The sequence below is a fragment of the Ovis canadensis genome, chromosome 4, assembly GCF_042477335.2.
Source record: "Ovis canadensis isolate MfBH-ARS-UI-01 breed Bighorn chromosome 4, ARS-UI_OviCan_v2, whole genome shotgun sequence".
Lineage (NCBI taxonomy): Eukaryota > Metazoa > Chordata > Mammalia > Artiodactyla > Bovidae > Ovis > Ovis canadensis.
Genome location: NC_091248.1, coordinates 134,539,468 through 134,562,706, shown reverse-complemented (window position 1 = coordinate 134,562,706; position 23,239 = coordinate 134,539,468). Strand labels below are relative to the sequence as shown.

At 47.7% G+C, this 23,239-nt stretch overlaps 1 protein-coding gene and 1 long non-coding RNA gene across 18 annotated transcripts in view; one reads left to right on the top strand and one right to left on the bottom strand.

Annotated features, from left to right (window-relative positions):
* The window catches only part of DYNC2I1 (dynein 2 intermediate chain 1), a 53,180-nt gene extending 49,266 nt beyond the window's left edge, over nucleotides 1-3,914 (bottom strand). For 11 of the 17 annotated variants that reach the window (XR_011256542.1, XR_011256541.1, XR_011256544.1 and 8 more), the window contains exons 1-2: nucleotides 3,595-3,793; nucleotides 1,089-1,142 (exon numbers count right to left, since the gene is read on the bottom strand). Coding sequence is in view for 10 of the 17 variants with exons in the window: in XM_069587269.1 (XP_069443370.1) it covers nucleotides 1,089-1,142; nucleotides 3,595-3,609 (69 nt within the window). In the remaining 7 variants the exon portion in view is untranslated. Of the gene's footprint in view, nucleotides 1-1,088; nucleotides 1,143-3,594 lie in introns of all 17 variants that reach the window. The other 6 variants (XR_011256547.1, XR_011256543.1, XM_069587272.1 and 3 more) reach the window with 1 other exon arrangement.
* A 41-nt stretch (nucleotides 3,915-3,955) lies between these two features.
* On the top strand, nucleotides 3,956-6,890 carry LOC138439016 (uncharacterized). The gene is made up of 4 exons (XR_011256540.1): nucleotides 3,956-4,285; nucleotides 4,797-5,084; nucleotides 5,911-5,952; nucleotides 6,251-6,890. It is a non-coding gene; the product is annotated as an uncharacterized lncRNA (long non-coding RNA).
* Nucleotides 6,891-23,239: the final 16,349 nt, after the last annotated feature.

Genomic DNA, 23,239 nt, shown 5'->3' with positions numbered 1-23,239 from the left:
GAGGGAAGAAGAGCGAGGTCTGCACCCTGGGGCCAAGCCCACCCAAGGGCCCTGGGCAGCACTGGCTGGAACAGCCGTCGCTCCCTGCAGGCCGGGCCTGCAGCCAGCTCTGCAGCCCGGGGACCAGCCAGGTGCTCACCTCCAGGGACATCGGAGGCTGCCGGCCAGTCAAACCTAAAGGGCCCCTTGAATCCAAAAGAAAGGAAGGGAGCTTGAGGCTGTGCCCGAAAGCCTCAGGACACTGGCCGCTGGGATCCCCCTCAGAGAACAAGGACCATCGCCATAAACTCTCAGGAGGTGTTTTGTGTGTGTGTGACCTCCGAGATCCAACCAGTCCATTCTAAAGGAGATCAGCCCTGGGTGTTCATTGGAAGGACTGATGCTGAAGCTGAAACTCCAGTACTTTGGCCACCTGATGCAAAGAGTTGACTCATTGGAAAAGACCCTGATGCTGGGAGGGATTGGGGGCAGGAGGAGAAGGGGATGACAGAGGATGAGATGGCTGGATGGCATCACCGACTCAATGGACGTGAGTTTGGGGGAACTCCGGGAGTTGGTGATGGACAGGGAGGCCTGGCGTGCTGCGATTCATGGGGTCGCAAAGAGTTGGACACGGCTGAGCGACTGAGCTGAACGACTGACTGACTGACTGACCTCGCAGCATGGCGTGCGGGATCTTAGTTCCTGACCAGCGACAGAACACATGCCCCCTGCAGTGGAAGCCTGGAGTCTTAACCGCTGGACCACCAGGGAAGTCCCTTCTCAGGAGGTCTTGATTGCAACCTTCAGCTCCCCACATATACACACACAGACCACACACACACACACAAGGCCCCAGTTATGAACCCCAACAGGAACCCCACTGGTGGGATGCTGGGCTGAAATAGGCCAGGAAACCGCAGCCAGGACGGTTCCTAAGCAACTAACCATGTGGCTTTATCTCTGCGTCAAAACGCCTCTGAAATGAGCCACATGTAAGCAAAGCTGTGCAGAGCTGAGAACCAGGTAACACTATCCAAGATTACCATCCAGGGTCCACACAGCCCCAAACTCAAAATTTTTTCCCCAAAATCTTTAAAATATACTACCCAAAGGTGTTTTCGGAGGTCATCTGCTTTCCAAGTATCATCTTTGGTTCTTCTCTAAAAAGAAAAGTATAGAGTTAGAATTTAATTTTAGAGTTTAAAACATCTAATTTTTTATGCTCCAGTGAGCTGTTTTCTCATTAGACCATTTTAGTCAATCGCAATCCTTGTAATGCCAGAAATTACTGTCTGTCTATAAGAATAAAAGGTATCATAAACAGATTTTTTTTAAGTTACCCATAAACGATCACAGGCTACCCTGTATTCCTGCTGCTCTGAGGCTCACGCCCAGTGCAGACACCCCGCCCCACCTCCCCAGGCAGACCCACAGCGGAACCCTCGGTGGGAGGTTTGCCAGACAGATGCCTCTTCAGGTGCTGACAGCAACAAGTCCACGACAGAGGGCCCCAGCTGTGAGCCTTGGGTGACAATAGAAACTAGTCAAGGGTGGTTTCCTATAGAGAACAAGATAAACCTATCCCAACTACGTCGTTTGCCTTTGAGAAACTGCCTTAAGAGCATAAATACAGGAGGACCTGGTGTGTTTCAGATTTAAAGCAAATGGAGTGCAAATAAAAGACAAAAACACATTCATGGACCAGCCACCGAAAACCATCCTGGTGATGTGTGAATGAGGAAAGCAGGGGGAAAACTCACAACAGCTCGTAACACTAAGGAGAAGTAAGTAAAAAGCAACAAGGTCAAGAATCCGCCAAAGTGCAAACAGAAAGGGCCTCATTCTCTGCTCTCAGTGGAACACGTACTCTTTTCTGATAAACTGGTCAATTTAACAAAAGGAGGGCGCAGTAAGACATGGTGAGGATGGTGAGCAACAGTTAGCATCACTACAACCTGCAGCTGCTGAACTTTAAAACATTTTCTCTCAAGTTAACTGCTCTTTAGAGAGGTTTAATACATGATCTTTTCCAAACAAATGGCCCAAAGCCAAGAGACAGTGTACTGCTGGTGGAGCAGACAGTGGAGTCCGAGACTTCTACCCATGGGAGGCATCTGCAGGGATCTGATCCAGTGTGGAAAACCCACTGGATCAGGGCTCTTAATGGTTGTAATTATATTACTTACGCCAATAAAATTAAAAAAAAAAAAAAGAACAAGGCAACAAATCAACAGGGACCCCAGGATTTTCTAGCTGCCTCTTACATTTTCACCAACAAAAACCTGGCTTCGGGCCTTACTTCATCCTGAAGCTTTTCTTCCTTTCCTTTTTAAATTTCTCGTTTAAATTCTTTAAACTGTAAAATGACACAGGGCTCTTCATGCCCATCAAAACCCCAGGCATCACCCTACATATGCTTAGCCACTGTGATTCAGACCAGGAGCCCCTGCCTCCTCCTGCCCTCTGCTCCGCCAGAGTCCCATCCTGTTAGGCAGATAAAGGTAAATAAATTAAAACTGAGGCTCCAAGTAGGGAGGCAGTGTTTTCCCCCTTGAGAGGAATAAACCGCAGCCTGAAGACAAAGGAAAACTCCAGAAGAGATGCCTGAACAGCAGAACCTCCAACCTCCTTATGCAAGTGTAACTTATACAAACCAACCCTCCTACTTACATATATTTAGGTATACGCATGCCCACATCGCTCTTTGAGCAGCAAGACTGCGCTCTCTCCCTTGGTCCAAGCACACAACTTAGCTCTGCAGTGAACTCTGTGTGAACTCTGCTTATATAATCACGATATGACAACTGATGACAAGCGGACATTACAATGACGCGACCCCAGTTCAGGCAAACAAAAGGGGTGGCCGCTGAGGGTCCTCAGACACCACCCCACAGCACCGAGCAATGAACTGTCTCTGAACAGCACCACGCCCAAGATCGCCACCAGCGACCAGAACAGCACTTAGCAGCGGCAAGGACCCCAAGCAAGCCCTGATCTCCTCCCAGCTCCAGTGATAATTCTTGACAAACAACTCAAGCAGCTAAATGTAACATTGTAAATTCTTGCCTTTATAAGCCTCCCCCACTTTGCAATCGGGGAACACAGTTCAAGAGCTTGAATCTGTGTCTCCCAAGCTGCAGTCGTAACATACGCCACATAAACACCTTTTAACCTCAATCAAGTCTCCTTTTCTACAATTTTGGTTAACACAACTTTTAAAACTTCCTATAAACAAATCACAGAAAACAAGTTACAGAATAACTTATGAAAATGTAAAGAACCGGTGCAGAAGACGATGGAAGTCGGGAAGTTGATGCTCTAACTTCTAATCGATATTACTAAGATAAAAGTGAACGACAGAAGACAAAAAAAGGGAGGAAAATGCATGCAAAGTAACTCCTCATCTTTTACGGGACAGCTGTTACTGAGTTAGTTACTGAGCACCTTAACGTTTAGAACCTCATCCAGCCCTACTCGTACTGCCCCGATGTATCCGTTGGGAAGTAAGACACGCCGCTAAGGTCCCACAGCGCAGGCCCGGGGCGCCTCCCGCCCCCGAGGAGGAAGCGGCCCCGGCAAGCACGGGCTTGCCCGCGTGGCGTCTGCACCCACCTTCCCCGACTCCATCGCTGCGCGCAGGCCCCGGAGGCCGCGTCGCCCTCCGGCCGGTCAGGCCAGGAAACACGCTCGGGCTCCCGCGCCCCCAGCCGGCGTCCCGCCTCCTAGCAACCTGCAGGCGGGGTAGCCGAGCACCGAGCAACAGCCGGCCCGGCGTGCCCCTCGGCCATCCCCAGCGCGCCTGCGCTTCTCCTCCTCCTAGCAACTGGTAGACGGCGCCGCGGAGCGGCCTCTCCTAACGCGCTTGCGCCGCCATTCCTCCTAGCAACCGACAGCCTGGGCAGTAGAGCACAGAGCGACCGCCGGCCCGGCGTGCCCCGCGGCCTCCCCAGCGCGCCTGCGCCCTCCTGTCTCCTAGCAACCGACAGGCCGGCCCGCGAAGCCTTGAGCGACTGCTGGGCCGGGATTCGCGTGGGGCTGAGGGGAAAGGGGTGCGGAGTGGGGCTGAGCGCGGCCGGAGCTCGGCCCAGCGGCTCTCTGGGCGGGGACGCAGCCGGGCAGAACGGGAGCTGCTGCAGGGAAACGGGCAAACCGCCTTTGAAGCGGAGCGGAACCCAGCCTCGGTCCGGGCGGGCGGCGGAGGGCGCTCTCCTTCCGCGGAGGCGCACACTGCTCGAGTTCGTCTGCCGCTGGTTGCCGTTTGGTTCCGTGTGGGATTGGTAGGAATCACACAGTGTCTGAAAAAGTAATTGTTGAAAGATTCAACTTTTACACAAAGCGAGAGACAAGGGGACTGAGATATTAAGGCACTAGTCTGCAGCTCACGTTTATATTTTATCACAGCTATTTTAAGGTTAACATAAAAGCCAACCTTAAACACGCAAGACTAGAGGGAGGGGTCCTACTCCCGTGATGCACATTATAACTGACATTAAGCTCTGATTCTGCGAAGTGCGCGTCAGTTTAGCCTGCAAGTGTTACTTAGAAAAGATTTAACTTACTGGTAGAGAGAGAGAGGACTCAAATCTTGTGCTAAGGAGCGCATCCGTGAGCGTGTTATTAGGGGGTCTTGTACTTTTGATGTCTTTTTCCATTTTCATACTGTTCATGGGGTTCTCAGGACAAGAATACTGGAGTGGTTTGCCATTCCCTCCTCCTGTGGACCGTGTTTTGTGTTGTCAGAACCTTTTGCTATGACCCATCCATCTTGGGTGGCCTGGCACAGCATGGCTTATAATTTCGTTGAATTGTCTAAGCCCCTTCCCCAGGACAAGGCTGTGATCCATGAAGGGACCATAAAGACGGCTGAACACCAAATAATTGATGTTTTTGTACTGTGGTGTTGGAGAAGACTCTTGAGTCCCTTGGACTGCAAGGAGATCAAACCAGTCAATCTTAAAGAAATTAACCCTGACTACATTGAAAGTACTAATGCTGAAGTTCCAGTACTTTGGCCACCTGATGGGAAGAGCCAGCTCATTGGAAAAGACCCTGATGCTGGGAAAGATTGAAGGCAAAAGAAGAGTGTGGCAGAGGGTGAGATGGTAGGATGGCATCACTGACTCCATGGACTTGAATTTGAGAGAGAGTGAAGGACAGGGAGGCCTGGTGTGCTGGTCATGGGATCACAAAGAGTTGGATGTGACTTAGCAACTGAACAACTTTTGATGTCATGGTTTTGCTGTAGATATGCAATTTTGCAGACGTTGTGTTTTGAGTCACATACTGTTATGGTTTATGGATCTACTTCTCTCCGGATATAAAAGCCATTTTCTTGGCTGCTTGCCTCAGAGGAGTTAGTATCTTCAGATCCAGTCAGCCTTTTATGTTGAATTGTTCTCTGGTTTTGAACTTTGCAGTGCTACCTTTTGCATTATCACTACAGCATTTAGGAAGAACCAAACAGGAAACAAGAATAGGAAAGGTAATTTCAGTGATAGCCTTGATTTACTTAGGGACTGCTCCAAAGGAGGCAGAAAACTGAAAATGTCCGCTTGGTAATTCATTTAATTCTCCTAGTGTTCCTGTGAGACAGGCATGTTACTGTTTTTCAGAGGATGAGCCTGAGGGCCAGAAAGATTAATTTAGTTGCCTGAGCTCAAAGCTAGGCTGGTGGATGATCTGACAGCAGTTAATTCTCTTAACCACTGGGTCAGTCTTTGTCAGCTGAGAAAACAGCTGATACTGGAAAGGCTTCAGCCTTGAGGATAAGGCGGTCAGCTACAGTGTTAGATGAAGTCAAGGACACACCCACCGTATGAATGACCTGGGCCTGGCCCAGGAACTCCTCTCTCCCCTCCCTAGAGTAGGCATACACCCCTGTCGGGATCATCGTGTCTTAACTCTCTTCCTCATCTTTTCCCTCTCCAGCCCTGACCAATCCATCGTCCATTGCAGCCGGCAATCTAACAGGTGACGCGCTTCAACTCCCTGCTTCTGACTCCATCTGGCTCTCACCCAGTTGCACGCTTTGTCACCAAGCAGACTGACTTAGGGTTCCCCAGATGCACCATATTCACAGGTCTTTGCAAGTGCTATCTCCCCTCTCTCACCATTCCCACCATGTGTGCCAAATAAATGTCCATAGAGGAAGTTAGAACAGTTTCTCTCTCCTTGGACCTCTTAGAAGAATTCTTTTCTAAACAATTCATTTGCCAGTCACATTTCATCTTGTGGAATCACATTTATCTTCTATCACTTTATTCACTAGATGTCGCTCTCGTTCATTTGATGACGTGGGAACTCAATGCTGAAGACAGATAAATAAAACACTGCCTGAGAGACGTCCCTGGTGGTCCAGAGGCTAAGACTCTGCACTCTCAATGCAGGGGCCTGGGTTCCATCAGGGAACTAGATCCTACATGTAACAGCAAGATCACAGATCCTGCACACCACAATTAAGACCTGGCAAACCAAGTAAATAAGCGTTTCTTAAAAAACGCTGCCTGGACCTCCAGTTCCTCATAACAGCAAACAACAATTAAACACCATGAAACTGTCAGAGCTACTCATGAAAATACAGTGACTGAGGAGGTGACAAAGTCTGCCTGGAGAAAAGGAATGAGTTTGGGAAGGGCCTCCTTGCAGGTGGACCCTGAAGCACAAACAACCTACAGGCAGAGACGCACAGAGAACCTCTTAGGCAAAAACGGATGTGGGTGCCAGTGCAAAGGAAGGGAGGGAACGGTCTGGAGGGTTTAGGAAATGTAAAAACTTACCTATAGCAGGGTCATTATAAATTATCTAGTAGCCACATTTTACAAAGTGAAAAACAGGTGAAATTAAATATAGTATTTAACCAAGTCTATACCAAATGTTATCATTCTGTCATAGAAAATGTATTTAAAATATTGAGTTGTTTTGTACTTTTTTATAGTGTCTTTGAAATGCAGTGTGTTTTTTATACTGACAGCACATCTCGGTTCAGACTGGCCCTGTTTCCTGGGCTCACAGCCCAGGTGGCCAGTGGCTTCCACACCGGGCAGGGCAGTGCCGGTCTGGAGAACGGGGGGTGTGTGGGGGGGCAGGGGACATGACATGGGTGGATGGCAGGAGATGAGACGGGGGGGGGGGGGGGGGGGGGCGCATTTGTCCAGGGCCTTGGAAGGTTTGATGTGAAGATTGAAAGCACTAGATTAGGCAGTGATCAGTCTTAAGATGGGGAGAGAAAGCTGCAGCTGAAGTCGGGGCCGTGGAGAACTGGCGCCTGGAGACCAGGTGGCAGCTCGGCGGCCTGCATGCCGGCCGCTTCTCTGCCTGGGTCCGCAGCTCCACCTCTGCTTCCCCCAGCGCCGCCTCTGCTCCACCTCTCTCTGATTCTTCCGCCTTAGTCCCCCATGTCCTTGTCCCTGTAATTTGAAAATGTATGTTCTGGACTCCTCTGGGACCCCAGTGGTTAAGGCTAAGAGCTTCAACTGTAGGGGGCTGGGGGCTAAGATCCTTCCTGCCACTCAGCGCAGCCAAAGCATGCATAAAAATAGGGATGCGTGTTCACTCTGGCAGGTTGTGGTGAAAGTAAAAACATTTCCCCCACAGTACTGACTTTGTTACAGAAGTCACAACGCAACAGTGTCGCTGAGGTGTGTGGGTGTGAAGCTTGCCTGCGGGGCTAACTGAGGGCTGGTCGGAAGTCCGAGCTCAGGTCCCTAGCAGGGCGTTTTCCCACCTGCGTCGACGCGGGATCACAGGGCACTGCACTCTGCAGGGATTACGAGGGCTGAACGAGTAATTCTATAAAGTGCTGAGCATCTGTCCCTGTGAAGCTGAGCAGTCAATAAATGTGAGTTATTGACATTTTTATTATTGTTGCTCTTCTTTTGTTGTTCTATCTAGTTTATTTGACTGGAAATTTTGATTTCTTTTTTTTTCCAACCTGGAAATTAATGAGAGAGGCAGCCTCACTGCAGGAAGCAGAGTTGTCCTTCAGTCACTAAGCCAAGTCCAACCCTTGGCAACCCCGCGGGCTGCAGCACGCCAGGAAGCAGAGTGGCTAGCGGCAAAAGTCAAACCCCACAGGCTGAGGGTCAGGGCTGAGGCTGCGCAAGGATTATCGGAGCAGTGTGGACACCCCTGACTGCTGTCTCCCAATTCACGTTTTGCACTCTGGGCTCTGCAATCCGCACCCTTCCACCTACTAGTTCTTACCTACCTCCCTGAGCCCCGGAGACTTAGTGAGGCCAGCACTTGTGTCTTGGACGAGAAAGAAGCCTTGTAGCCTTTCCACCCATCTTTGTCACTGTGATGGACTTTCGTAATTGCAAGGTCAGATACCCTGGAGAATGAGCACCACGAGGCTCTGTTGTCATCATCGACTCGATGGACATGAGTTTGAGCAGGCTCCGGGAGTTGGTGATGGACAGGGAAGCCTGGCGTGCTGCAGTCCATGGGGTCACAAAGAGTCGGACACGACTGAGCGACTGAAATGAACTGAGGCTCTGTTGTTTAGTTGCTAAGTCCTGTAACTCTCCTGCCACTCAGTGGATTGTAGCCCAGCAGGCTCCTCTGTCCATGGGATTTTCCAGGCAAAAATATTGGAGTGGGTTGCCATTTCCTTTTGCAGGGTATTATGGCTCTTACACACTAGTGCCTAAACTATAAGCATTTAGAAATAAAAATGGGTGCAGCACCAAAATTATAGCCTTCCTTTGTAAATTCATAAATCATCTGCTACCATGGGAAACCAGGCTACTATGCTGGCTCAGTGGTCAAGGATCTGCCTGCCAATCCAGAAGACCCAGATTCAATGCATGGTCTGGGAAGATCCCTGGAGAAGGAAATGGCAACCCACTCCAGCATTCTTGCCTGGAGAAGCCCGTGGACAGAGGAGCCTGGCGGGCTGCAATCCGTGGGGTCACAGAGAGTTGGCACGACTGAACAGCAGCAACGATTTGAGACCATAATCGGAGCCCCTTTTGCGATTTCAGATGGCCCATCCGCACCCCTTTCTTCTCTCAGTCCACAAAGAGCCCACAGTGGCGGAGCCCTAAATGTCGCCCAACGCCACAGTCCCTTCTCCTTGAGAGTGTGATGGGATTTCACACCCAAGACTAGCTTACTGATCAGCTAAGTCAGAAAGAAGATTGCCCTGAGTGGACCTGACAGCAAGGAGGTGACTCTTGAGAGAGACACTCCTGCCATCCTGAGAAGATGAAGCGAGCTGCCACACGGGGAGGGGCAGCATGGTGGCAGCCCAGGGACAGCCCTGACTGTCAGCCCCACAAATCAGGACCTGCGTCCTAGAGCCGCAGTGAACTGGGAGAGGATCTCAGGTGAGGCCCTCCGAGAGGACTCAGCTATCACTTCACTTGCCTTCCTAGAGCTGAGCAGAGGGCCCAGAGAGGTCATGCACGCCCATCTTCATTACTGGTAAACACTGAAAGACGGCTTGACTCGATGCCTGGCTTCAGTTGGGGGTTCTCAAGTGTACTGCCTAATTCAGACATCCCAATGAACACCAGGGCTCCCCTCACAGGCACAGAGCTTCCTCGGGGCTCCTGAGGGCTGAGCTGTATTCAGTAGATAAGTTTCATAATGAGAATAAGCATAAAGTATAGACAACATTAACTCACTACAATAAAAGGCTTCTCAGAGGTGGAGACATACAAATTGGGTTTTGAAAGATGCATGGGAGTTTTGCATAAAGACAGAGGAAAAAGTCCAGACACAGAGAAGAGCAGTGCAGGTGCAAAGGCTTGGAGAGACAGAGGGACAACAGTGAGGTTTGGCGAGAGCAAGTGGGGAGCAGCGTGGTGGCGCAGGGAGCAGAGCCTGGGTGAGGCGAGACAGGCCAGGCTGAAGAGCTCCGCTTGCTCTGCAGAAGGTCTTTAACTTCACAGGAGAAGGAAAGGGAGCAGTTGATAAGCAGGAGAGACGTGCAATCGAACCTGCACTTTAGATTGGCCATTTGATAGAAATAGGGACTTTCAAAAATAATTTTTGAAATAATTTCAAATTTGGAGAAAATATTTGAGCACAAAAGTCTCCATCACCAGATCCCCACTGTGAACCTCAACAGCATGTGCTCCCCTCGCCTGACCCCATCTCTCATTTAGCAAGCATCTCTACACACACACACACACACACACACACACACGTGCACACACACATGCACACATGCACACACACATGGACACACATGCACACATGCACACACACGGACACACACGCACACACACACACGCACACACACGCTTGTGCTTAGTCACTTAGTCATGTCTGACTTTTTGAGACCCCATGGACTGTGGCCCAACAGGCTCCTCTGTCCATGGGGATTCTTCAGGCAAGAATACTAGAGTGGGTTGTCATGTCCTCCTCCAGGGGATCTTCTTGACTCAGGGATCGAACCCAGGTCTCCTGCATTGCGGGCAGATTCTTTACCATCTGAGCCACAAGGGAAGCCCAAGAGTTCTGGAATGGATAGCCTATCCAATCTCCAGGGGAACTTCCAGACCCAGGAATCAAACCAGGGTCTCCTGAATTGCAGGCAGATTCTTTACCAGCTGAGCTACCAGCTGAGCTTACCTATCATTATTAGTCTTTTTGTGAGTCATCTGACAAAGGCTTTCAGATATGATTACATATCGCCCTGAAATACTCTGATGCCTAATTCCCCAAAGTAAGGACAGCCTCTCCTCCACAGCCCTCTCGCTCAAGAAGTAAAGGCTGATACCGCTCTACTATCTAACCCACAGACTGTCCCCAGGGCATTTCCTCTGTGGCCCAGACCCCACTCCAGAGCACACACTGCAGGGAGTTGTGTCCTTTCAGTCTCCTGGGATCTGAGACAATCACAGTTTCTCAGTAGGTAAAAGGGCACCTGAACACCCCATCTGTCTGAATAGCTCGCAGGCCACACGTGGGCCAAGCTTTCCGGCAGAAATGCCCCAGGCACGCTGCTCTGCTCCTCTCCACTTGCGGAGTCAGGACGCAAAATTCCACCCTGGCCCCCCACCCCAACTAGGTCACATCTGCCAGTTTTTCCCTTTGAGATTGAAGAGTACCTTGTGACAGGTATTAAGGCCTCCACTACCATCCTTAGCCTCCACTAACAACTCACTGCAGCCCCATGATGACTGCTCAATGGTGATTTTCCAGTTTTCATCACTCCCGATTATTTATTTCTACACATTCAACACTCACTTGTCTACGTACCTTGGTATGGACTCACGGGTTCCTGTTTTACTCACTGGATGGTAATCGGTCAACATCATTCTTGAATTTGCTGCTCAAATTCAGTTCAGTTCAGTCACTCAGTTGTGTCCAAGTCTTTGCAACACCATGGACTGCAGCATGCCAGGCCTCCCTGTCCATCACCAACTCCCAGAGTTTATTCAAACTCATGTCCATCGAGTCAGTGATGCAATCCAATCATCTCCTCCTCTGTCAGCCCCTTCTCCTCCCACCTTCAATCTTTCCCAGCATCAGGGTCTTTTCAAATGAGTCAGTTCCTCATACCAGGTGGCCAACGTATTGGAGTTTCAGCTTTAGCATCAGTGCTTGCCATGAACATTCAGGACTGAGCTCCTTTAGGATGGAGACTCTCAAGAGTCTTCTCCAACACCGCAGTTCAAAAGCATCAGTTCCTCGGCGCTCAGCTTTCTTTGTAGTCCAACTCTCACATCCATACATGACCACTGGAAAAGCCACAGCCTTGACTAGACGGGCCTTTGCTGGCCGTTGTCTCTGCTTTTTAATTAGCTGTCCATGTTGGTCATAACTTCTCTTCCAAGGAGTAAGCGACTTTTAATTTCATGACTGCAGTCACCATCTGCAGTGATTTTGAAGCCCCCCAAAATAAAGTCTGTCACTATTTCCACTGTTTTCCCATCTGTTTGCTAAATTACCCATATTTAATCAGGGGGCACCCTTCCCATTACCTCCCATATTTCCTTTGACATCACTTGATTCTTTGATAATTTTCTTACTTTTTGGCACAACAAAGCATTTCAGGCTCAACGGAAGTGCTTTCACTTCTTCAGCCCTGAAGTCAGCTATTTCTCAAAAGATCCCTAGTTCCTTTTACTGGAGAATGGCATTTAGGAGCAAGATCTGGGAACTATGCACACGATCCGTACACTTACATCATACTCCCTCCAGTGCCAGCCCAACACCTCAGGGCTCTTTCCAGCCTTCCCCTTTCCCATGGTGAGAAGATCTCCAACAGCAGGAAACCTGGCTTGCAATATCCAGCGTAGGTGTCTCTGCCAGGGTATCCAGGCTGACTAGCCACTAGCGCTAGGCCTACCACTGTCCCTTCTGTGCTGGGGAGCAGAGGCCTCTCGAGAGCTTTTAAAGAGAGAAAGATTAAAGGGGTATCAATCAGTTAAGACACAACTGTAATAATCTAAGTGAGCCAACGAGGACCAAGCTTTCTCTGATTCCTCTAGTTGCACAGCAAAGAGATCCACTTGGTGACTCAGATGAAGAATTCGTGATTGTGTCACCAGAGAAGCATCTCAGAGACAGAGGAATAGCAGTCTTGAATAGTTGGGGTAAAACAAATCTGGTTGGTAGAGTCAGCTAACAATTGTCGTCCGCTATCTTCCTCCACAAGGATGAGGTCACCAGCCACTGCAGTAGCTGCCCTTCCACGCCCCTGAAAGGAGTTCAGGGCAGAGACCAGGAATGAGGGAGGCCCTCTGTGCTCTGGGAAAACTGGCAGAACAGGCTTTTAGGCAGTTTGATATGTTCAGGAGAAGATTTTATGAGCTCAATTTCTTGCATCCTGTCATAGCTTAGAAAAGCACTACGATCATTAACAAAGAAGCCTGCCCTTGTGACTAGTAGCAACCTTCTGCCAAAACGTGTCCGATTTCATGCACCTCCTTCACCAAAATCACACATATACTACACCCCCACCCCAGCCTCGACAAGCTCTTTGGAACAGTTCCTCAGAACTATCTGACAGGCTGTCTTCTGAACTATGGTCATTTTGTGCCAAAGACAACTTCACTCACAAGTCTCACTTTGTGTATTTATTCAGTCGACAGCATGAAAGGGAGGCCGACTGTGCCCCTCCCCTCTGCAGTGAAGAGGTGCAGGGAATGAGCAAGGACACAAAGCTGGGGAAGGTTCATTAGGGCCCAGCCCTCCACCAGAGGGGAATCTAAAACAAAGCAGAACGGGTTGAACTTAGAGAAGGCAGCACTTTGCTCTGAAACTAGACAGGATGAATGCAGAGGCGGAACTTCCACAGCTCTGCGCTGGAACACTCATGATCATGCTCGTCTTTCCTCTGAAAACTGTCGGCCCCAAAGGTAAGAGGCACCACGAAGAGGTTACAGGAGACTGGGATGTAGAGTAACATGCTGCCAAAGACCTAAGGGCTGGGCTGTGTCTGCCGACAGGCTCAGTGCAGAAGGAAGTGGTTCCACGCTGCCGGGAAGGGGCCAGAAGTTCAGTGGGGTCACAAAGGCGGCAGAGAGGCTGGAGACAGATTGGTGCACAGAGCATTTTATTAGGTTGGTGCAAACATGATTTCAGTTTCAGGCCATGAATTTCAAAGCATAACTAGGCTCAAACACATCTTTAGTAATCAAAATAGGAGCCATTACAATCGACACAGCTTTCCCAATGAGAAATAAGTCTGCTTATTCTTCTAGCTTAAAAATCCATGCTTTGGGATTCGATGAACTCTTGGAAAGCATTTTCTGCCTCCTCTGGTTGTGGAAGCGTTTTCCCTGCAAAAATTTGTCAAGACGCTTCAAGAAGTGGTAGTTGGTTGGCAAGAGTCAGGTGAATATGGCAGATGAGGCAGAACTTCGTAGCCCAATCCATCCACCTTTGGTTACTTGTACGTGCAGCTGGGCATTGTCACAGAGAATTGCGCCCTTTCTGTTGACCAATGCCAGTGCTGCAGTTTCAGGGCATCTAACCCATTTGCTGAGCATTCTTCTCAGATTTCATGGTTTCACCGGGATTCACAAAGCCGTAGTGGATCAGACGGGCAGCAGAGCACCAAACAGTGACCGTGCCCCTTTACTGGTGCAAGTTTGGCCTTGGGAAGTGCTTTGGAGCCTCCTCTCGGTCCAACCATTGAGCTGGTCATCGTCAGTTGTATAAAATCTACTTTTCATCACATGTCACAGTCCAGTTGAGAAATGGTTCGTTGTTGTTGCACAGAATAAGAGAAGATGATGATTTTTCAAAACGACGATTTTTAAATTTTCGGTCAGCTCATGAGGCACCCACTTACAGAGCTTTTTCACCTTTCCAATTTACTTCAAATGTCCAACAACTGTAGAATTCTGAGTTCTACAGCAACTTCTTGTGTAGTTGTAAGAGGATCAGTGTCAGTGACCCTCTCAGCTGGTCACTGTCGACTTCTGATGTCAGGCCACTACCCTCCTCATCAAGGCTCTCATCTCCTTTGCAAGCCTTCTTGAGCCACCACCGCGCTGAGCATTCATTAGCAGTTCCTGAGCCAAACGTGTTGATGTTGCAAGTTGTCTCTGCTGCTTCACAACCCATTTTGAATTTGAATAATAAAATTGCTTAAATTTGCTTTTTAATATCATTTTCTAAGTTTCAAATAAATATAAAATATACAGTAAGTAGCAAGTCATTAGCAAAAAATATAAAAGCAAGAAATTCACATTAAAATCATGTATAAGATAACCACCTTTATTTAAGAATGTTCTCCGGTATCAAACAGCAAAGTTTAACAATGCAAAACTATAATTACTTTTGCACCAACTTAATACATCCCTAGGTCCCCTGGAAGCTTCCACAAGCCTCTTATCCTCATCTATCAGAGGGCAGAAAGAATGAGAATCACAATCACAGAAAACTAACCAAACTGATCACATGGATCACAGCCTTGTCTAACTCAATGAAACTATGACTCATGTCGTGTAAGGCCACCCAAGATGGACAGGTCATGGTGGAGAGTTCTGACAAAATGTAGTTCTCTGGAGAAAGGAATGGCGAACCTCTTCAGCCTTCTTGCCTTGAGAACTCCATGAATAGTATGAAAAGGCAAAAATATAGGACACTGAGAGATGAACTCCCCAGGTCAGTAGGTGCCCAGTATGCTACTGGAGAATAGCGGAGAAATAGCTTCTGAAGGAATGATGAGGCTGAGCCAAATTAGAAACAATGACCAGTTGTGGATGTGACTGGCGATGGAAGTAAAGTCTGACGCTGTAAAGAAGAATATTGCATCAGTCCAGTTCAGTTCAGTCGTTCAGTCATGTCCTACTCTTTGCGACCCCATGAACCACAGCACGCCAGGCCTCCCTGTCCACCACCAACTCCTGGAGTCCACCCAAACCCATGTCAATGGAGTTGGTGATGCCATCCAACCATATCATCCTCTGTTGTCCCCTTCTCCTCCTGCCCTCAATCTTTCCCAGCATCAGGGTCTTTTCAAATGAGTCAGCTCTCTGCATCAGGTTGCCAAAGTATTGGAGTTTCAGCTTCAACATCAGTCCCTCCAATGAACACCCAGGACTGATCTCCCTTAGGATGGACTGGTTGGATCTCCTTGCAATCCAAGGGACTTTCAAGAGTCCTCTCTAACACCACAGTTTAAAAGCAGCAATTCTTTGGTGCACAGCTTTCTTTATAGTCCAACTCTCACATCCATACCTGACTACTGGAAAAACCATAGCCTTGACTAGATGGACCTTTGTTCACAAAGTAATGTCTCTGCTTTTTAATGTGCTGTGGGTCAAGGTGGAGAGGTCTGACAGAATGTGGTCCACTGGAGAAGAATACTGCACAGGAACCTGGAATGGTAGGATCATGAATCAGAGTAAATTGGAAGTGGTCAAGCAGGAGATGGCAAGAGTGAACATCGAAATTTTAGGAATCAGTGGTTCTAAAATGGACTGGAATGGGCAAATTTATGCAGATGATCATTATATCTACTACTGTGGGCAAGAATCCCTTAGAAGAAATGGAGTAGCTCTCAGTCAACAAAACTGTCTGAAATGCAGTAGTCGGGTGCAATCTCAACAATGACAGAATGATCTCTGTTCATTTCCAAGGCAAACCATTCAGTATCACAGTAATCCAAGACTATGCCCCAATTGCTGATGCTGAAGAAGCTGAAGTTGAAAAGTTCTATGAAGACCTACGAGACCTTCTAGAACTAACACCCAAAAAAGATATTCTTTTCATCATATGGGACTGGAATGCAAAAGTGGAAGTCAAGAGATACCTGGAGTAGCGGGCAAGTTTGGCCCTGGAGTACAAAATGAACTAGGGTAAAGGCCAAGAGAACACACTGGTCATAGCAAACACCCTCTTCCAGCAACACAAGAGACAACTCTACATGTGAACATCACCAGATGGAAAATACCGAAATCAGATTGATTATATTCTTTGCAGCTGAAGATGGAGAAGCTCTATACAGACAGCAAAAACAAGACCAGGAGCTGACTGTGGCTCAGATCATGAACTCCTTATTGCCAAATTCAGGCTTAAATTAAAGAAAGTAGGGAAAACCACCAGCAGCCGTAACCATTCAGGTATGACCTAAATCAAATCCCTTACAATTATACAGTGGAAGTGACAAACAGATTCAAGGGACTGGATCTGATAGTCAGAGTGCCTGAAGAACTGTGGATGGAGGTTTGTAACAGGAGGCAGTGATCAAGGCCATAATCAAGAAAAAGAAATGCAAAAAGGCAAAATGGTTGTCTGAGGAGGCCTTACAAATAGCTGAGAAGAGAGGCAAAAGGCAAAGGAGAAAAGGAAAAATATCCCCATCTGAATGCAGAGTTCCACAGAATAGCAAGGAGAGATGAGAAACCCTTCCTAAGCGATCAACACAAATAGAGGAAAACAATAGAACGGGAAAGACTAACGATCTCTTCAAGAAACAGACAGCTTTGACGAACTCCTTCCCCAATTTGGAACCAGTCCATTGTCCCTTGTCCAGTTCTGGCTGGTGCTTCTTGACCTGCATACAGGTTTCTCAGGAGGCAGGTGAGGTGGTCCAGTGTTCCCATGTCGTTAAGAATTTTCCAGTTTGTTGGGATCCATGGTAAGGATAACAACAAATTTTCTCTTCGAGAAAATTAGAGACATGAAGGGAACATTTCATGCAAAAATGGGGACAATAAATGACAGAAATAGTATGGACCTAACAAAAGCAGATGATATTAAGAAGAGGTGGCAAGAATACACAGAACTCTACAAAAAAAGATCTTCATGACAAAGATAACCACCATGGTGTGATCACTCACCCTAGAGCCAGACTTTCTGGAGTGGGAAGTCAAGTGGGCCTTAGGAAGCATTACTACGAACAAAGCTAGTGGAGGTGATGGAATTCCCATCGAGCTATCTCAAATCCTAGAAGATGGTGCTGTGAAAGAGCTGCACTCAATACGCCAGCAAATTTGGAAAGTTCAGAAGTGGTCACAGGCCTGGAAAAGGTTAGTTTTCATTCTAATCTCAAAGAAAGGCAGTGCCAAAGTAGGTACACCTTACTGTGGATCACAACAAACCGTGGAAAATTCTTAAAGCCATGGGAATACCAGACCACCTTACCTGCCTCCTGAGAAACCTGTATACAGGTCAAGAAGCACCAGTTAGAACTGGACATGGAACAACAGACTGGTTCCAAATCAGGAAAGGAGTACATCAAGGCTGTGTATTGTCACCCTGCTTATTTAACTTATGTGCTGAGTTCATCATGACTATTGTCACCCTGCTTATTTAATTTGTGTGCAGAGTACATCATGAAAAATGCTGGGCTGGCTGAATTACAAACTGGAATCAAGAATGCCAAGAGAAATACCAATAACCTCAGATATGCAAATGACACCACCCTTATGGTAGAAAGTGAAGAGAAACTAAAAAGCCTCTTGATGAAAGAGGAGAGTGAAAAAGCTGGCTTAAAACTCAGCATTCAAAAAGCTAAGATCATAGCATCCGGTCCCAACACTTCATGGCAAATAGATGAGGAAACAATGGAAACAGTGACGGATTTTATTTTCTTGGGCTCCAGAATCACTGCAGATGGTGACTGCAAACCATGAAATTAAAAGATGCTTGCTCCATGAATAAAACGCATGACAAACCTAGACAGCATATTACGAAGCAGAGACATTACTTTGTAACACAGGTTCGTATGGTCAAAGCTATGGTTTTTCCTGAAGTTATGTATGGATGTGAGAGTTGAACCATAAAGAAGGCTGAGCACCAAGGAATCGATGCTTTTGAACTCTGGTGTTGGAGAAGACTCTTGAGAGTCCCTTGGAGAGCCAGGAGATCCAACCAGTCAACCCTAAAGGAAATCAGTCCTGAATACTCACTGGAAGGACTGATGCTGAAGTCCAATACTTTGGCCGCCTGTTTTGAAGAGTCAACTCATCAGAAAAGACTGATGCTGGGAAAGATTGAAGGTGGGAGGAGAAACGGAAGACAGAGGATGAGATGGTTGGATTGCAGCACCGACTCAAGAGACATGAGTTTGAGCAAGCTCCAGGAGATGGTGAAGGACAGGGAAGCCTGGTGTGCTGCAGTTCATGGGGTCACAAAGAGTCGGACACGACTGACGGACTAAACAACAAGGCCGCCAGCTCAAAGGCTTTATCACAGACGTGCAGGATTTCTCATGTGGATCATGTTCATCCAAATTTTCATCTATAGGATACGATTCTACAGCTTTTTAGAGGAAATACCACAAGACAGAAAGGCTCATGCTTCTTCCTAGGTTAACAAGGCAATTACTTGTTTTGAGGTTGTAAATTGGCCTTGAGTGACAGGTGGCCTTCCAGCTTTAAGCTGCTGCCTAGCAAAAGGGATGAGACTCACCCTTTCACGTATCTATAACTCACATAATGTAATTTGGGGAACAGAAAGAAAAAAACACTCCTTCCCTTGCTTGTGGTTTAGTGCCCTTGCTTAATGTTGTATGTTTCAGATCCTAGAGCAATGTTATGAGATTATATATTTACATATATCTCCATAGCCACACACACATACACTTATGTGTACCTATTACATACAGACTCACAGATGAGGGGAGGGGATAGCCTTTATTCACTCAGGACCTGCTGTGACGTGTACTGTGCTAGCCTGAAGATATGATGATCAACATAATAAATATGGTTCCTGTCCTTACCAACTTAAAGCTTCAGTTCAGTTCAGTTCACTCAGTCATGTCTGACTTTTTGTGACCCCATGGACTGCAGCACACCAGGCTTCCCTGTCTGCCGGGGTACAGCCCCAGTGGATCCAGGGTGATTTGAAGGTGGGGGGACGGAGTCGGCGCCTTTGGAAATAACTTATTTAATTACAGATAGAGAGGGATTAGAAGATTAGCAGAGAAAAAGAGGCTGAATAACTTGGTTCACATGGGATACCAATCACCACCTACATAGGCCGCAGGCATCTTCCCGTTCTCCCGAAGGAGAGGAGGCACTGAGGTCCCCTCGTCCAATCTTAGAAGCCCAGGCAAAATTAATAGGCTTGGTGGGTACCCATGCACCAGATGGAAATTCGGCCAGAAAATAGTAAGAGAGAAAAGGGGCTGAATAACTTGGTTTACGTGGGATACCAATAAAATTCCAAGACAAGGAATTTCCACCTTCTACGCTGGCCCACCGGTGCCACTTGAATATCGGAAGGTGCCCCTCCTTGGGCTCCTTCTCGATGGGCTTGAAAACCGGGGCAAATAAGTAGACTTGGAGGGCACCCACGCTCCAGATGGGAATTCAGCCAGAAAAACGGGGAGCAAAAAAGAACGACATGAGGGAATCAGTCTTTCTGGAAACTGATCCGATTTCTTTATTTTGGGGTTTGCTTATATACGTTTCGTTACACATAGGGATGAATACAGAGTCACGCGGGGGTCAGCAGTCCTGACCTTTATCAAAATCAGGTGCTTCACATAAAAAGGTCTTAGGGATTTTATGATCCTTTCTTTCTGATAACCAAAAATTTATTTTTTCCAAGGGTGTTTTTTCTTAAACCAGGCACCACCCTCCAAATAAAGTTACATTCCTATAGGATGAGGGTGTAGTGAGTTACAATCAAGAAGGGAATTTATTTAACCCAAGCTTAACATGATTCATCTTAAAGGTTAATGCTTATTTCTCCTATATGCTTAAAGGTTAATATTTACTTCTTCCTATATGCTAGTTATATTCATTATAAGGGTAGGGAACATGGAGATTTAGCAGCAAACATCAGCCCAACAAATGAAAATCCTTTCACCAATGCTCCCCTTAAGATCTGTTTAGTCTTAAGATAGTGATAAAGTTACATTTTTACATAGCAAGGACACAGTGATTTATAACAAAGCACAGTGATCTATTACAAAAGAGAAAATTCATTAACTCAAAAAGTCTAGTATTGCTAACCTTAAAAACTACTATATTTCCTTTTCTATAGTCCAAATATATTGATTAATATATTCCCAGGTGCCTAAGGATATGGAGGCAATCATTGACTCAACAAAAAGAAAAAGCCCTATGCTAATTAAGACTCTCAAAATACTCCAAAACTCTCTGTGCTGTTTATGGCTGAGAGGTAGTAAACAATCATGTGGCAGGAGTATGGATAATCCTGTCACACAAGCTAGTCTGTCAGCAGAGAGGTTTGACCTGAGACATCCTTGTCCCACCCAGAGTAAGGAATTAGCAGCAATTATTGACACAACAAATGAAAAACCCTTCAACAATATAATTCCTAACCAACCTACTGTACTAATAATTTCTAACTCCCCAAAAGAATTTGCCTTTAGTAAGTCTAAAACATCTCAGGTTGGGAGGCTGTAAACAATTACATGTGGCCAGAGGAACCTATACAGGCCGGCTAGATAACCTTCAGAGCAGTCCGTAAGCTGAAACACTCCTGTCACGCCCAAGAATTTTTATTGACTTGGAGCTGCACGTTAACTTCTTCTCTGAGAGAAATGTAATGGGGGAGAGCCCCCAGTAAAGTCAGAGGTGTAGGTGAGAGCATAAAACAGACTCTGGTTTTGGGGTAGATGCTTGGGAACAGGGGGTTTCCTGAGGCTTGATCACGCCTTTGCGTATGCCAAGCCTCCTTCCTCATGACCTTCGCCATGGGCGGAGTTCCTCACGCTGGCCCCCGGCACCTGTCCATCATCAACTCCTGGAGTTTATTCAAACTCATGTCCATTGAGTCAGTGATGCTATCCAACCATCTCATCCTCTGTCTTCCGTTTCTCCTCCCACCTTCAATCTTTCCCAGCATCAGGGTCTTTTCAAATGAGTCAGTTCTTCACATCAGGTGGTCAAAGTATTGGAGTTTCAGCTTCAGCATCAGTCCTTCCAATTAATATTCCTTTAGGATGTGGACTGGTTGGATCTCCTGGCTCTCCAAGGGACTCTCAAGAGTCTTCTCCAACACCAGAGTTCAAAAGCATCGATTCCTTGGTGCTCAGCCTTCTTTATGGTTCAACTCTCACATCCATACATAACTTCAGGAAAAACCATAGCTTTGACCATACGAACCTGTGTTACAAAGTAATGTCTCTGCTTCGTAATATGCTGTCTAGGTTTGTCATGCGTTTTATTCATGGAGCAAGCATCTTTTAATTTCATGGTTTGCAGTCACCATCTGCAGTGATTCTGGAGCCCAAGAAAATAAAATCCGTCACTGTTTCCATTGTTTCCTCATCTATTTGCCATGAAGTGTTGGGACCGGATGCTATGATCTTAGCTTTTTGAATGCTGAGTTTTAAGCCAGCTTTTTCACTCTCCTCTTTCATCAAGAGGCTTTTTAGTTTCTCTTCACTTTCTACCATAAGGGTGGTGTCATTTGCATATCTGAGGTTATTGGTATTTCTCTTGGCATTCTTGATTCCAGTTTGTAATTCAGCCAGCCCAGCATTTTTCATGATGTACTCTGCACACAAATTAAATAAGCAGGGTGACAATAGTCATGATGAACTCAGCACATAAGTTAAATAAGCAGGGTGACAATACACAGCCTTGATGTACTCCTTTCCTGATTTGGAACCAGTCTGTTGTTCCATGTCCAATAGGCTCTGTCCCTCCTAAAGGTGATCATTCAAGGCTGCCAGAAACTGAATTAAACTATCCTTCGAAACCACTGGATATGCTTTAAAAACTTACTTAGGCTGTCCTCTGCAACTGTTTGGCTTTAAGGAGACTAGAATGCAAATATTACTTTGCCGACTAAGGTCCGTCTAGTCAAGGCTATGGTTTTTCCTGTGGTCATGTATGGATGTGAGAGTTGGACTATGAACAAGGCTGAGCGCTGAAGAATTGATGCTTTTGAACTGTGGTGTTGGAGAAGACTCTTGAGAGTCCCTTGGACTGCAAGGAGATCCAACCAGTCCATCCTAAAGGAGATAAGTCCTGGGTGTTCATTGGAAGGACTGATGCTGAAGCTGAAACTCCAGTACTTTGGTCACCTCATGCGAAGAGTTGACTCATTGGAAAAGACTCTGATGCTGGGAGGGATTGGGGGCAGGAGAAGGGGATGACCCAGGATGAGATGGCTGGATGGCATCACCGACTCGATGGACGTGAGTCTGAGTGAACTCCGGGAGATGGTGATGGACAGGGAGGCCTGGCGTGCTGCGATTCATGGGGTCGCAAAGAGTCGGACACGACTGAGCGACTGAACTGAACTGAACTGAACTGAGAGTGCAAATATAATTACCCTGACTGAGTTTAAGGGGAAACACAGCGATCAAATGCGGTTTGTCCTTCTAGAAAAGGGATTCGGGAACGGCGGGCGCCCGTCGGAAATCCTGCTGAGGGCGGGTGCCGGGTCCCCGCGATCCCGCGGGCGAGAACAAGTCCCGCCCTCGCGCACAAAGCGGCCTATCCGACCTTCCTGGACTCCAGGGCCGCGGAGAGAAGTCCGTCAGGAAATCGTCCGTCGGCTGCGAGCGGTCAGGACCCGCAAACTCAGGAGCGCGGGCTTCTTCCGCAGTATCCCGGCACGAAGCGCGGCCCAGGTCACTGGGCGAGCGGCGCATCCTCGGTGAACACGGAAGTCCGCGGACGCATCGTTCCACGCCGCAACCTCCACGCAAAACCCGCCCGCCTCGCCTCAGGGGCGCCCCGCCCACCCGTGATGGCGTCACGAAGCACCGCCCACTCCGCCTCAGGGGCGCTCTCTCAAGCCCGTGAGGCGACACCCACGCCGGGCCCGGCCCCCCCAGCGTCAGCGGCGCCCCGCCCACCCGCGCGATGAAGCCACACGCCAGCCAGCCCTGCCCACCCCCGCCACCGCGGCGCTGGCG